This window comes from Mirounga leonina, unplaced genomic scaffold, assembly GCF_011800145.1.
Source record: "Mirounga leonina isolate KUSES-001 unplaced genomic scaffold, KU_Mleo_1.0 Mir_165, whole genome shotgun sequence".
NCBI classification, from domain to species: Eukaryota; Metazoa; Chordata; class Mammalia; order Carnivora; family Phocidae; genus Mirounga; species Mirounga leonina.
The window spans coordinates 48600483-48617239 of NW_023270415.1; the positions used below are offsets into that span (position 1 = coordinate 48600483).

The following is a 16757-nucleotide window of genomic DNA, read 5'->3' on the forward strand; positions in this document are numbered from 1 at the left end:
CCTACTAGTTTACTGCAAGATTTTCTTTTGCACTCTTGCACAACATGGAGGGGGGGGGAATGCATGATCACTTCATCTGTAAATTGCAGATTCTTAACTTTTCAAACTTTCTGTAATTGATCCAGTGGCAAACTTCTTAAACTAGGCCATCAACTGCAAAGGGTTTTGACAGGCATAAGCAGTATTATGGTAGAACCAGGATTTGAAAGACCACTCAACAGTGGAACTGCTTTTGAAGCTGAAGTTAGGTCAAGGAATTCAGGAGTTATAACAACACACAAAATGAGCATGTTAGATAAATTTCTATTCACGGTCATTTTTTAAAAGTTTGCCCAGTCTCAAGTTTCCAACAGATAAAAGTAGATCCTTCAACTGTGTAACACTGGACAGAGTGCCTGGAGCTGTTTTGTGTTCCCCTATCTATACTCCATTCTAGGTGAAGATCTGAACTATGATTAAGATCCACATAGTATGTACAATTTGTAGTAAGCAAAGGAAAAAGAATTCCCCAGTAACATTTAAGAGCAGGCACTACTTTTCAGATTAACTTTAACTTGCCCAAATGGATGATCATACATTACCAGAATTTCTTTAAAACTTAAAATGCTTTCCTATTTCAATACTTTCTACTGTCCTGAATTAGTAACAAAGAGCTAGGAGAAAATAAAAAATCAAATCCACACCATCCTTACTCAAATTTGATTTCAGTCCCAGCAGAGTAAAAGGGTTCAGAAATCATAACTTGTTATGAAAATACAACCACCTTAAAGTTGGTAGCTTATTTTTTAATTTTATTTATTTGCGAGAGAGAATGAGATAGAGAGAACATGAGAAGGGGGGAGGGTCAGAGGGAGAAGCAGACTCCCCGCCGAGCAGGGAACCCGATGTGGGACTCGATCCCAGGACTCCAGGATCATGACCTGAGCCAAAGGCAGTCACTTAACCAACTGAGCCACCCAGGCGCCCGGTAGCTTATTATTTTTTAAGTAGGTATAGATTAGCCTCCAGCAGTGCCAGTAAAGATCAGACCGGTTTTCGTTTCTCATTCCTAGGCTAGGTTTATTCCCATTATGAAAGCCTGAATCTGTAAATACACCATTCTTTTATTCTGCCTTCAGGATGGACAAGACAGGAATTGAAATATTTGGAAGATTTATTCACAACTTGAATGTGGAAGGCTACTAATTCTTTTCTGATCTTATACTCTGAAGCCAAGTAAGCAAGTATTCTTACTATACTGTTGGTCAAGTTGCTAATATCTACAGTGAGAAAATACAAAGTCCCCAACAAGGGACAAAAAAGATTTAACAGTGAGTGGCTTCTTAACTACAATATTTGCATTGAATGTTACAGTGCCCACAATTACTTGGAATACCTACCTTAACTTATATAAATCAATTTTAGTTAGTCTAAGTTTAAAATTTAAGAGGCTGGCAAATTAATGCGTCTAGGAAATATCTTAGTGCTCACATATATTGAACTTTATCAAAATCTTTCATATGTAATGCCCAGCATCATTTTATCAGATTTGCTACTTTATAAAGATTCTGAAAGAATGCTTTTAAGTTAAAATATATACAAAATTGATATGCAGAATTAACTCTTTCATGATAGAAGCCAAAGTAAAACGTAAGGAGGAATAAAAACATTTTATCTTGTGTATTCAGAATCACACACAAATTACCTTTACAGTTCAATTTACTATATAGAAATCATTTGGGTTTTATATTTTCAGTTAAATTCTGAACTGAGATTACAATATTGTTTAAAAAAAAAGGATTGTTACATTAATTCAGTACTTTTTAGCATACCAAATTGAAATACATAAGTTCAAACTTCAGATTTATGGCGAACAGTCTTCAAATACAATACAGACATTTCTTAAAGTTACCATCTCATTCACATGTGAAATTTGCAACTCTGAGCCGTTATACATAGAACAATTCTCCTATGAATATGGCAAAGTTGATATGCCATGAAGCTCAGAGCTGTATGTCAAGCCAAGGACTCACAGTTGTACCATCTTCTAAAAGGTCTGCCATTTCTGGACCACAAAGCACAACATGTAAAGAAGACTGGGAATAATTACTCCTCTTTATTATGGTTAAAAAAGTTGCATGTAACTTGGAATTTTGCATAAAACCCCGTATTATACCTTGGTAAAGTCCAAGGGTAATTATAGATGACAATGGACTGGGGTCTTAAATTTAATTATTAGAACCCATGAAATTCAAATGGGCATCAAATCAAAAAATATTAAGCACCTACTGGTTTAGATTGAAATTTATTAGAGATTCATGATCAATTTCTTTCCACCTTGAAATCAAGGTGTAAAAACCAGCTATTAAGTGCATCCCAAACTTCTCCTATGTAGCACAGGTAGAATTTTCTGTCCATTGGCACCAAAGTCAAGTCACATTTCCTCTTGGAAGACAGAAATTCCACATCTGAACATAGAGTAAGTTAGGAAAAAAATGACCCCTGTTGTTTATTTTATTACTATTGTGATTCTGAGATCTAGGATTACTAATATACTAGCAGTGAACAACGCGCAAACTCCTGGCAACAACTGTCAGGTTAGTAACGCTAACTCCCCTCCCCCAGTCACAAAATTTTAGTATGAAAAGAATTAAAATTACTAAGCTGAACAAATGGGAAATAACAAGAAACTAAGCATAACTAAAAACAAACTCCTACTAAAGTCTGAAATCATTGCAATTAAGAAATTGAGAACAGGTGTGCCTCACCCTACCCCTTACAACTCTGAATTTAAATAGTATTCCGTGCAAAAGAGCATCAGGTTTCTGGATATAGATGTAGCCCTTCTTTAAGTTTTAGTGCGCTGCAGAGTTTTCTGCGATTTTATTTCCCTCCCCCACCCCAGATTTATTCAAAGTATTTAATAGAATCTTCCATTTCAGCCGAAAGATTTGTAATTCAAAGATTTACTAAGGTATTCTACGCATTCTATCTATACAGAAACACCTATTAATTATTACAATTGGTTTATGCAGAATTAACATTTTTGGTGTTAAAATTGTTAAACATCATGCTTACTGCACATCAACTCTCCATAATGAATCTGAACTTCACAATGATTTACCAAACATTTTACTTAAATTACTATTTAAATAACTGAAAAAATGTACTGAGCCAAACTAAACTTAAATGGGCTATAAAGGGGAAAAAAAAAAAAACCTTCAAAACAGTCCATATACACATCTATTTCAAAACTACCTTTGCTAGCTAGCCCCCTTTCCCAAAGTTTTAGCCTGAAAAAACAGTAAAATCTACACAAAATTTTATTGCAATCATACAAGGGTTACATTAGGTCAAATACAACAAATACTATGATGCAATTTTACATTTATTAAACTACAGTTCAAAGCACAAATTTACACATTCTAAATACACTAAACGTATCTAATGAAGTCACACTGGTCTTCCACTGACATTTGATATATCTGGGTGAAAGACATTTAACTTTACAAGACTTTTTAACATGAATCCTTAGTATAAAAACTGTGTACTTGTATGTAAACGATTTAATGGGGAACCCAATTAATGGGCTTCCATCTCCACTAAGTCATCCATTTTGTTGCATATTTTATTTTAAACGCTTAAGGGGTAGGACAAACTGGTAAGTTTAAATCTGGATACATTATCTAAATCTCCCAATTACCCCCCAATGAATTATAGATGAAAGCTGATTTTGTCTGGTCCCAAATAGCTATCACTAATAGATTTTGTTTCCAATAGAATTAACAGAGTAAGATTGAATTTGTTTCACACTGGAATGTAGACCAGACAAGCTTAACCTGCAACTTCAGATCTAAAGAAGCATTGATGCCTGTTTAAGCTTCAGAGGAAAAGCTATCTTCTTGGCTCAGCTGAATGCAAGAAGGCACAAAGAAGAAGTTCTTCATCATTGTGTCTGAAGTAATTCCAGCATCTTGCATCTCATACCTTTCAAAAAACCAAACACAAAACCGTAATTCTAAGTTTAAGCACAAAGACCACACTAACACATAACAAGTGGACAATGAAATCAGATTATAAAGTAACGAGTCTTCCAATAACCCTTACCAGAGGAGCATTTTGCTATTACTTGTAAGTTAGGCATTTGTTACAGAATTAAAATTAGCCAACATTTAATGTCATCTCAAATATCCAATCAGCTTTAAAATGAAAACAGTACCTTACCAATCACTAAATGACATCATGTAGTAAATAGCTGGCCTCTGAAAATCATTAAAAGCAGATGGTTCATGGAGAGAGTCTGCTCCCATGTTATCAAAGATAAGCCAATCTCCCACATTCAGCTCAGGAAGAAGACAGCTTTCCACAATTTGATCAAGCTCATCACAGGATGGACCCCAAAGGCTGCTTGTAAACAGAGGCTCATCTTCCTTGTATTTCTGTCAGGGAAAAAGAAACTTTTTAAATTAAGTTTTTACTCATGTTCATACAGGTATTGAATCTGAGGGTGGATGAGAGCATTTTTCATTAGATCAGATTAAATATGCCTATAAAAGGCAGGCCTAGAAGGGCAATGGTGCTCCTTAACTCCATCTAAGGAAGGCAAATCCTCAAAAAAGGGCAATATTCCCCATTCTAAAGTATTCCTCCAAAAATTGGGATGCACCTTAAAAAAAAAAAAAGTCAGTTAATAAACTGCCAAATAAGCAGTTCTATTATTTATAATACAACTTGCCTTGTGAACCTCTGGAATGGTATCTAAGTCCTCAGACAGTTTACTTGCAAAAGAACCATAAACACCATCATTCATATAATACATGAAGGCTGGTTCATCACTTCCGGTTTTTTCTACTGAAATAAAGCAGAAAAAATGAAGATGAATTTACACTAAATTGTCTAATACAGTTAAAACTATGCAAGGCATAGCAGACTGAGTATTTATAGAATAGACTCAGTTTTCACATTTCCCAAAATATTTAAATTAACTTGAAAAAACCTGATATATACTGTCATACCTTAAAACTGTTAGCCTAAAAAACTGAAAACATACTTCACAAAGATGACCAATGAACACATGAAAGAAGTGCTCTACAGAAGTCACCAGATAAATGCAAATTAAAACTACAATGAGCTTCCACCACCACACCCCTACTGAATGGATAAAATTAAAAAATGACAATACAAAAAAATCAATAAAAGTGAGGGATCAGAACTTGCACATGTACACCACCAGTGGTAGAGTAAAATAGCACTTTGAAATCTTTAAAAACATCTACTCTGTGACCCAGCAATTCTATTCTTAGTCATTTCCCCAATGAAATGAAAAATGTCCACAAGACTTAAACAAGAATGTTACGTTTTATTCGTAATAGCTCAGAAGTGGAAACAACCAAATATTCATCAGCAAAGATAATGGATAAATTGTCTATTCACAGTGGAATATTAGCAATAAACATGAAACAAAGTAGTTCAATCAAACATTATGCTGAGCTGCCCTTTTTTAAGATTTTTTAAATTTATTTGACAGAGAGAGACAGAGAGAGAGGGGGGACACAAGCAGAGGGAGTGGGAGAGGGAGAAGCAGGCTTCCCGCGGAGCAGGGAGTCCGATGCAGGGCTCGATCCCAGAACCCTGGGATCCTGACCTGAACCCAAGGCAGATGCTCAATGACTGAGCCACCCAGGCGCCCTTATACTGAGCTGTCCTAAAATATATGCTAGATGATTCCATTTATATGAAGCTTGAGGGCAGCCTAAACTACTCAATGGTGCAAAAAACCATCACAACAATGAGTGTCTGGCAAAGGAACAAACCTGGAAAGAAAAAATTCTGATATGAAATTTATGTTTTTATAGGGATGTCAATATATGCTTTCATTAATTTGTCAAATTATACACTTAAATTTTTATATAGCGAGTAAAATCTTATGTCAAAAACCAACCCTCAACAGATACTGAACTACAGGTTAAGTGGTTTGGTTATCTGCAGTGGTATGAGTTAGCTATTCAGGAAACACCTTCTGCGTATTCCAGACTTAAGCAAATGTGTGTAGGTGTAGGATAATGGGAGCTAGGTTTCTCACTGTTGGGAAAGAGTTACAATACGTAAGGAGAAAAACAGAATGCACCATGTGGTATACTGCATGCGCAGCTTTTGATGATATATAGTTATGCGTGCTATGTATATATATGCACACACCCATTTCCTGGTTCTGTTCAGTGAGAAAGCCTAGATGAAATGATGTGTCAGTAGTAAGCACAACCAATACTCACTCCTTTCTTGGTTTTTAAAATACCACTCTCCTTGGAGACATAGCCAATTCTAGTACTGAGGCAGGTAAAGAACCTGGAACATCTTGATGTACCATGAAATAAAGAAGCACTCAGAGAACGATGGGGACATGTCAAAAGGACCCCAATTTTGGACAGTAAATAAAAATAATCGATTATATAATCTATTGAGTAAGTATCTAGGAGTCTAAACTATTATAAATAGAGAAAGCTATTCTTAGACTGAATAATGGAGTCAGAAATTCACTGATGTTAAAAGTAATGGGGTGAAAGTATGAAAAGAAAAACGTTATTTACAAATTATCTTTCCACTTTATAATGAAGAAACCCACCTGACACCATCTTAACCAAGTGATCAGAATGGGAAGTTCCTTATATTATTCTTGCAGCTCTTCAACTTTGAGATATTTTAAAAACTCAAAAAGAAAAAAAACCTTATTCTTCCTAACTTAAAGAAAAAAAAAAACTATAGGAGTTAGTCTTCTTAATGTAGAAGAGTACTTTCTACGTTTTTTAAAGTGGTATTTGTCAGCAAGACAGACTGTCTAGTGCCTTTTTGTTGGTTTGACTAGAGACAAATGAAGACCCTGTTGGCCCTTGTTTTGTAAAAAAGTATAAAGTACATCCTCCCAGTGACTCATCTGACTAAGAGGAACAGGGCAAGAGACATTACAATAAAACACTGGTTCTTAATAAGATAGGAGAATCAATCATCTGGGGGAAGTTTATATAAAACACGAATAACTAGGGGCACCTGGGTGACTCAGTCGGTTAAGCAACTGACTCCTGATTTTGGCTCAGATCATGATCTTAGGGTCATGAGACTGAGCCCTGTCTCAGGCTCTGCACTGGGCAGGGAGTCTGCTTAAAACTCTCTCTCCCCCTCTGCCCCACCCCAACCTCACATGGGCTTGGGGTGTCTCCAAAAAAATAATAAATAAAATATGCATATCTAAATATCAGAACCAAGAGTTAGATTTCAGAGGTCTTATGGCAACTTCAGAGGGCATTTTAAAATGCTCCCCAGCTGCTTACAGCTGACTGAAGATCACCCACAACCTCGTAATCCGTAAATTTCCATGTCCTACAGTATTTTACACTCGACTAGTATCAAATAATTGCAATTAGTTTGAAGATGAATTTATCAAACAGAAACAAAATTATAAACTTTGTAACTTACCTCCAGAGGAAAATTTATCATTTTCAACAACTTTCTTTGCAATGATATTAACTGCAAGTGTAAATGCAGAAGACACATAGTAGCTTCCAGGTTCTGAGATTATCTTAATGCCAGATCCTTCAGGAAAGTAGACATCCAACAAAGGGCTGATAACATGATTAACCTATGAATTTTAAACCCATTATGATTTCAATATTGAACTAGATAAGTCACAGTAAGAGACTGACAGGTTTCCTAGAAAATTTAAAACCAAAGTAGTTCCAATTACAGACCAGAAAGCTTATTTAGCAATTATCTTCAAGCAATTAAGCAGACTTTTGAGACATCAAAGTTTATATTATCAGAATGACATTATTTTTAAAAATTTCATAATCCCAATAGCAAATAGTTACTGGTGACTGTTTAAAGTTATGTTTCTATACTCCTTAACAACAGCAATGAAGGAGCAAAACATCAAATCAGTTTCTAGATACTACAGAATGAGGGATGGAAGGCAGAGCAGGAAGATGAGTAGTAATGTGTATCGGATAAAACAGCTTCAACTGTCCAAATTATAAATTCACTTGTACTATCAAGTACTCCATTAGAGCAGAAACACAACTGAATACAAACGTTTTATGCTATAGAGTTCATAGAATTTTATTAAGCTTTTCAAAGTTAGCTAGGTCTTCTCATTGCCTCTTCATCTTCTTAGAATCAAATTTTAAACAGATGTTTGTTACAGGGTTTATTTCCTGCCATTGTTAAACCCTTGTCTATATCTACCACTTAAGTAGCAAAGAAATGAGATTATTCCAGTATATCCATCCACTGAACAAAGTTTACCTCTTCCAACTGAAATTCAGTTCCTGTGAAGCCTCCGCCAATATCTAACATGTTCATTGTGAAGCCAAATTCTCCCTAGAGATGGAAAAAAATACTTTAAATGCTTATCCAAATTGTTATGACTACAAGGACATTTCAAAAACCCCTTCCCAAGGAAGTAAATATCTGTTCTAATCCTTAGTATGGCAATGGTTTTGGTCTCTACCAACAGAAATAGATTTATTCAGTGTTGTGTATATACCGTCTTCCTGATGATGTCTGTACTGTCTTATAGACATACGCAAGTAAATTACTATTTCATCCCTTTACGCACTTAAAAAATATTGACTGTATGCAACTCTTGCTGCTTGGGAATCTGCTTATCCCTCTCCCTCTGCTCCACCTCCTGCTCTAGGGTATGCGCACTTGCACGCGTGCAAGTTCTCTCGCTCTCAAATAAATGAATAAAATCTTTGAAAAGAAAGAGATGAAGAGAAAAAGAAAAATAAATAAGATCCTGGCTTAAAATATCAAAATAATTTAAGGAAAAAAACTTACAGCCATGTCAAACACACATCGAGCATCAGATAGAGCATGTACATATACTTGAGATTCTTTGCAAGCACTTGAAACGTGAAATCTGGAAGAAAGAGTAATAAATTTAAAGCAACAGTACATTTCAGAAGCCCTTCCTGTAATTCTTTTCAGTTCTCATTCACCATATTGACACAGTATTCACAGTAACCTTATCAAATATTTAAAGAATTGGAAGCACAAGCCTCTAATTATCCAAGTTATAATAACCAGCCTTTCAGAAAAGACAATGTTTGAGTAATACTGTAATTTTATAAAGAATTTTTAACAATGAGTTATCAGACTTTATGACTATCAGGTAAGGGCATGCTTTTATGTATACATAGTAAAGTAACAAGCACTAGCAGTAAAATTGGGTCATGAAATCTTTAATTTGAATGTATAGTTTTATCTGACAAAATATAAAAATGTCTACTGTGAAATACAAACGAACATTAATTCAGCTGAGCACTTGTATTACTTAAGAGATACTTATCAGAAATTCAGAACAGAATACTTAAATTTAAATGAAATACGGTTCTGTATCCTGATCATGGCAGTGGTATAAAGTATAAACCCAAAAGTCAATTTTACTGTATATTAACTTTAAAAATAGAAATATGAGAATTCTCAAATATATGTCAATATTTTTCACCTAAGACAGAATTAAACTTAACAGTGGTGATTCTTTATCCATCTTTATGAATATTTAAAAAGCAAGATCTTGTACTGTAGTAAGATTGGCAATGGACCGGCATCTCAAAAACTGTGGAGCTTTGTGTTCCAAATCTGACTCAGATCATAGTTCTGAGATTACGATCAAATCATTAAACCTGGGTATCCATTTCTGCACACATAAAAATCAAGAAAGTAACACAATGTCGTACTGGTGTGCCCAAGGGATTAAAAAGAGAAGGAAAAAAATTTAAAGATGGGCTGAAAAAATAAAGCAAAATGACAACTCAGATGAATGTTATTTTGGTATTCATTAGAACTCTAGTACAGCCTCTCCAATTTAAAAGGAGGGGTTTTACATTCCTAACCTAACTAAATTTTTATTTACTATTTTATCTCTTAATTAGGCAAGGGGGAGGTATATGTACAAAGTTATATGAAGGATAAAACATATTTGTTTTTCCTAGACTAAAAAAATAAGTATTAAACTGAAAATTCAATCTATTAGACTTCATGCAAATGAAGCGTTAAGTAATCTATCATCGGAAAGACAAAGACTTATCACCGTAAGATGGAAGCTTAAAACAAAATACTCACTTAACCCCAATAATTTGGACATCAAGTTCCTTGGCACATTCCAAGAGATGCCTACAGTTCTTCAGGGTAGTGCCAAACTTCATGTGACCCTCTTCGCCTCCAATATTATCTTCTGTTGCAATATGTAGTAAGACCCTAAGAGAAGGGGAAGATGATTGGGGCAGAGTTGGTTTACATCATCATCAGCACATGTGAAGCCTGAAGATTGTAGGAAGTATGTTGATTATGTTGCCATTGCTCCCAAATCCAGCGACGGTTGAATCAAGTGAACCTAATGAAAAACAATCCTGTATAGAGAAAAAACTAGCCATTAGGGCCTAAAGCATGAAGCTTACAAGGATGGGAATTTGGAAAATGCAGGAAGTTAAGACTCTGTTGTAGCAGCAAGAGTCAGTTGGGCTCTGTAATGAAAGACGACATTACTTTCAAATGAAGTCCATCAGTCCATAAAACCACCTAGAGAGACTAAATTGAATAGCAATGCCATCATTGTCTTTCAGTGAAAAATATCAGGGCTTTTACATGTTTCAAGTTTCCTAAACTGTTTCAGCTAGTTAACCTTCTACCACTTATTCTGAAAATTCCTATTAATCTCTTCCATCTTATTAAAAAAAAATTGGCAAGCTTGGAGTTATTTTATGTGTCTAAACAGTAGCCTTTTAGATACTGATTCAAATCTACTTAGTATTTTCTTCCAAATCATGACAACCAAGACAAATGATTGAGACGGTCTCAGGAGATACTCAAGTTAATTACAAACCACTAAAACCCAAAAATATGCAAATGCTGTTTTGTAAGACCGTTTTCCCAAGGAAGTCCTGATGAATGACTGCTGATCAGAAGGGGTTAAGTCTCATAAAAGCAAATTATTCTTCCTATGGGTTGAATCAGCTCTATTAAGAATGTACCATCCACTTTATAGTTAACACAGTAACCCCAAATCAGGGCTTATCTTCAGAAGATCACAGAACAGAAAGATTTTCCTAGAGACAAGTGGTTCACTAAAATTTCCCCCAAAAGGCCTTTATCCAAACAAAGGTTTTCAGGGTACTCAATCCTGTTGGAACACCTAAGAATACCATCAAAGTCAGTAAGAAAATTATAAATGTACAAGAAATATATGGATATGATACACATTTTCAGGAACACATGTAATAACCCATTAAAAAGAAGCAATTTTGCACTAATACAATATAATTTTAGTAGGTCCTAAAGTGCTCTTGACATACCAGTTCATGAAATTTGCCTTTTTTGCTTTTAAAAAGTAAACTTTTTAATTAAAAATATCTTGTGAGGGCGCCTAGGTGGCTCAGTTGGTTGGGCGACTGCCTTCGGCTCGGGTCATGATCCTGGAGTCCCGGGATCGAGTCCCGCATGAGGCTCCCTACTCAGCAAGGAGCCTGCTTCTCCCTCTGACCCTCCCCCCCCTCTCATGTACTCTCTCTCATTCTCGCTCTCTCAAATAAATAAATAAATCTTTAAAAAAAAAAAATATCTTGTGATACATGCAGGTACAAGTAAAAAAATATATATTAAACTTCCTATTCAAAGAGAAGAGTGGGTCTTTAAAAAAGAAACCCCTCCAATCTACAGACTAGGCTCCTAAGACAGACACTGTCACTAAGGACAAGCATTTAGGAGCTACAGCCAAAGGCAGATTAAATCCTCAGCCAACTAGGAAAAGAAGCTGACCAACATGATAAATCCTGTCCCCAACATGATAAATAACTAGTAGGGTTGATGTGATTATGAAAATACAACTGTGGCCCTCATTTTATTATTCCAACAACCACATCTTCTTCCTTGAATTAAAGCTTATAAATTCATATTCCAAACTGTCCTTATCTCATCCCAACTCTACAAGAAGGATCAGAAGTGGGCAGCCAATAAAATGCTATTAGCATTTTCCATATAGGATTTTAAGTAAGTTAAAAAAAATAATAATAATTCTAATACACACCACTGCTCTACATAAAAGTACTTTTCCCAGGCCAAAGACAAACCCAAACCCTAAGCCATAAGGTAATATTCCCATGTACTTAGTTTTACACTTACTTGGCATTTGGGTGATTACGTGCGATTTTCTTCAATTCAACTTCATTGTCACAAGTCATGATGTTCACTCCAATCTTTGCTGCATACTTTATTTGAGACACTTGCTTGCAAGGACTTATATAAATGATGTTTTCTGGAGATACACCCAATTCTTGCACTAAAGCCATTTCAGTCTATAAAAACACATTTTAAATAGTGTCATCTAAAAAGCAACATTTCTATTACTTTTCATTTAATTACTACTTTATACGTTACACTACCTGTGTTAAAATCCTTCAAAAAGGTGTAACCACCATCAGAGAAATCTCATGGTTTAGAATTATTTTACTCTCATTGGAAGTTAATGGTCTAGCTAGCTCTAACCTAAGAATGAGGAACAAATAAAAAGTTCCTGATCAAAGATAAAGAAAAAAAAGGCTTTTTAAAGTCTCATCTCACTGAAACTTTCCTTTCACTGGTATACCTGAAAACTCTGTAAATTTCCATTAGGCTGCAAATTTACATAAGAGTTTAAAAACATCCAAAACTGAGACTTCTTGCAATTTTTCTTACTGTAACCAAAAGTTAAAGTCGAGTTCTAAAACGTTGCAGTTCAGTGACAAAATAATGAAAAATACTTACTTTACTGGAGCAAGCAAATCCAGTTCCAAGAGCTGCCAAAATCTCAAGTACAGCTGGAGCGGAGTTGCACTTTACTGTGTAGAATGGCTTTATCTGAGCCACTATGTTCTGCCACTGACTGTGTTTCTTCACAATCTTTCCAAGATCTCCCACAAAAAATGCATTTTTCCCCGTCTGTTATGATCATGGGGGGGAAAAAAAAATCAAAGAACTACTGAAAATAGAGTACCATAAGTAGTAAAGAACTCCCTTTTTCCTCCACAAATAAGCCGATATATACATTTACATACACTACTACATTTAAGGTTTAAGAGTAATTAAGCTAGATTCAGCAAACACAGGAGAATCCAAACACCTTTTTCTTTTTAAACTTGACTTTTTGCTGTGCTAAGCTGGCATATAAAATATTCTCTACTTTGCTTTTTAAAAAATTATCAATTATAGGGACTTTCTACTTCATAATTGCCTCCATTTGGGGGAGTAGAGGAGGAGGAGACCACCTGTTTCCTTCCATGTTTTCCTATACTGTTTAAAATACATTCACTTTGATAGTTCAGGATCTAACTTCCTATTACAGTGAGTAGAATCAGGAATGTTAAACAAAATAAGCTACATATCTCCATTATAAATTGCACCTAACGACAGGATGGTAAAGCAACACAGGATGGTAAAGCAACACTAGCAAAACCAATGTTTAAGGAGACAAAGTTGGTAGAGATGACAAAATTGTATTTGAAAAATACACTAGCACACTAAACGTCAGATAAACCTGAGTAAGGATATTCTTCCCTCAAAACTAAAAACAGATTTTAATTAGGGATCTGGGGAGATCTATAAAATGATTTTAACATAGCTACTCTAGGGGTAAAAGGACTATAACATGTCAGGGAAAGCAGTAAGGTTGGACAGCAGACAATAATCTTATTTATAGGGGCTCCTCGGGGGCTCAGCCCTTAAGCGTCTGCCTTCAGCTCAGGAGGGTCCTGCGATGGAGCCCTGCATCGAGCTCCCTGTTCAGTGAGAAGCCTGCTTCTCCCTCTCACACTGCCCGCCCCACCCCGCTTGTGTTCCCTCTCTTGCTGTCAAATACCTTTAAAAAAATAAAAATAATCTTATTTATAATACACATCTAAATATTGCTTGAAAAGCCACGAAGACAGTATTACTGCTTTCAGTTAATACACACTTAAAAATGTACATTATTGGAACATACTGACCAGGAAATAGACATGATTGCAAATTATGGTTTTTGCATGGCAGATAGGGGACAGTTAAACTCAAGTTACTCCATCCTTTCAAGATATGCCATCCCTAATGTTCTAGAGACAGAAAACTTATTTTTAATACAAAAAAAAAGAAGAAGAAGAAACACAAAAAACAAAAAAACCAAGGCAACTATGGCTACCAGCAAGAGAACTGGGATTTAAAAACAAAACAACCCACAAGATGTTCGGTTGTAATCACTCTTGAGCCATATAATTAGATGACACTGCTAGGAGAGAATAGGATTTCAGACTAACCCTCACTAAATGTTACTGAATGTGGGATAATTCAAGAATTGTAGGACAATGAATGAATGAAAGGAATATTTCAAAGATCATTATCTGACCCACAAAGAACGTTGCAAAAATTAGAGAAGAGAAAGGTCAGCATACTTCCACTAGGAGGTTCCCTAGTGACAGGAGAGAATTAATTATAGAATGGCTTGGTTATACAACAGACTGAACAGTATGACAAGTGTCACTCCCCCCACCCCCAAATTTTGATGGCAGAAGAGAGAGAAAGGGATTTTGCTGAGGTGTGGGGAGATTTGAGCACATCAGTAAAGGTCAAGGAAGTTTTTTGTTATCCTATTATTGAACACCAATAACATGAAAATTTTTCAACAAATTTGAGGAATATGGGAAATTAGCTCCAACAAAGAAGCAAATTTTATCAGTAAGGCAATAAAGTTAACTCTATCACTAAGTACAAAACAAAAATAATCTTATGTAGCAGTGAATATGAGTCTGTAGAAGCTGACACTTGGTGCAGTAGAGAGTAAGCATTCTGTGTAACTTATCAAATTCTCAGCCAATATACAACCAAGATTAACTGAAATATAAATTATAATCTACTCAAGCATATAGTTGAGAAAAATGAGTAAGAAGCCATGTAGTGACTACTAGGACAGCAACATATCAAGAAAACAACATACAAGAGCTGAGTGCTAAAAGGCACAGGAGAGAAAGAGCTGTTAGAAGCATTTGTTTTAATGTGGGCTAGAAAGAACTTCATCACTACTCAAGGGAAGTGGGGGCATCAAATTAAGACAACCTGGAAAAGGTAACATCTGAAGAAAGTACTTTTATCAGACCAACATCTTGGAAATAGAGCAATGTTTTAGAATTCAGTAATTTATAAACGCTGTATCTGAGAAATGTGATATGGCACACTTACCAGGGTATGTTCATAAACATAGTTATCAATAACATTTCCAAGGTTTGTTCCTTCATCCAACAGGCCAACGGAGTAGTTTGCATCGTCAAGAAATCCTTTCATCTCAGCCGTATTCCACAAAGCCGAAAGTCATAAACCAGGAAAAACAAGAGACGGGCCACCAAGCCTTATGTCTGGGTCCTTAGAATATGCAACAAACTGTCAAAATAGAAGTTTTTTCAAAGTCTGTATTATTTCACTAGTTAACCTTAGTGTAGGAGTTGTCAATGAAAGTGCGCTAAGTGCCTAATTTAGTGAGGAATCTGTGCTCACTTAACACTTGCAGATACACTGGATCATTCAATATCTTTTAGTGCCCATTTTAAAGTGAATGTATTTTATACATTTAAAAATTGAGCTCAATATGACAATTTAAGATAATCCACACATGTGCAGTTTATTACCAGTCAATATGGTCACCTTATTTACACAGAGTTGTAGACCCAGTCTGTATTATTCATCTTGCTTTTTTTTCATAACACAATTTTCAGTAAAAATTCATTGTAAGTAAAAAAAGCTAGTGAAATACCTATCTGCAGCCAAGAAATTAAAATACTGGTCTAAGCTTCAATACACTACCAGGCATATCCCATGGCGTGCTAGCAGGTAACTGCAGATATAAGTCTTCTAAATTCTACAGTAAGCGAGAAGTGAACAGAAATGGGTGGGGGTGGAGAGTGACTTTAATGGACCGTCTGTAGCTTTGATACAGACTGCCTAGGTCTCACCTCAATCTGAAAATGGTACCGGCTACATCAGGTTAGCAACGTTCAAGTTTATCATGAAGTAAGCTGAAATCCTTACTGGACTAGAAGTCAGGAGACTCAGTGGTTGTGGCTGTATCATTTAATAGCTATGTGATCCTAGCTCAATTTCTCTAAACTTCAGTTAATTATATTAACTGCTTCCTCAAAAGGTTGCTGTTAAAAAAAAAAAAAAAAAGTATAGCATATGAATAAAAAATACTTGTTTAAGGGACGCCTTGGTGGCTCAGTCTTTAAACATCTGCCTTCGGTTCAAGTCATGATCCCAGGGTCCTGGGATCGAGCCCCGCATCGGGCTCCCTGCTCAGCAGGAAGCCTGCTTCTCCCTCTCCCACTCCCCCGCTTGTGTTCCCCCTCTCGCTGTGTCTGTAAAATAAATAAATAAAATCTTAAAAAAAAATACTTAAGTGTTGCTTCAGAAAAGAGCTAAAATTAAGTTGCCAATTGCCAGAAACACAAAAATACCAGCGTAATTTAAAACTAGGTACAAGCTAGGCACTTGGTACATCCTAAACCATTTACTAAGAACTCTAAAAAGGCAGGCTAAATCCAATCTCTCTCCCACAGAAGAAATCTTTCCCCTCCCCCAGAACACCCATTCTCCTCTGGGTAGCATATACTATTTATCTTCTTTGCTGAATTCACTGGTCCTTAAAGGTTACTTTAGGCAAGGATTTCTTTTAACATAAATAAAAAGTCCATTAGCAAAACAAGTCCTCCAGACAGGATACTCATTGTCTG

General features: G+C 35.7%; 1 protein-coding gene across 4 annotated transcripts in view; it reads right to left on the reverse strand.

Moving 5' to 3' along the window:
• Window positions 1-1634: 1634 nt before the first annotated feature.
• Window positions 1635-16757, reverse strand: part of AZIN1 (antizyme inhibitor 1) — a 31742-nt gene continuing 16619 nt past the window's right edge. For 3 of the 4 annotated variants that reach the window (XM_035011672.1, XM_035011674.1, XM_035011675.1), the window contains 10 exons: window positions 15214-15411; window positions 12775-12948; window positions 12154-12326; window positions 10099-10233; window positions 8812-8893; window positions 8275-8349; window positions 7450-7612; window positions 4715-4830; window positions 4204-4418; window positions 1635-3966 (listed from right to left, as the gene is read on the reverse strand). In XM_035011672.1, coding sequence (XP_034867563.1) covers window positions 3855-3966; window positions 4204-4418; window positions 4715-4830; window positions 7450-7612; window positions 8275-8349; window positions 8812-8893; window positions 10099-10233; window positions 12154-12326; window positions 12775-12948; window positions 15214-15315 — 1347 coding nt within the window. In that variant the 5' untranslated portion in view covers window positions 15316-15411 and the 3' untranslated portion in view covers window positions 1635-3854. The remainder of the gene's footprint in view (window positions 3967-4203; window positions 4419-4714; window positions 4831-7449; window positions 7613-8274; window positions 8350-8811; window positions 8894-10098; window positions 10234-12153; window positions 12327-12774; window positions 12949-15213; window positions 15412-16757) is intronic. The other variant, XM_035011676.1, reaches the window with a different exon arrangement.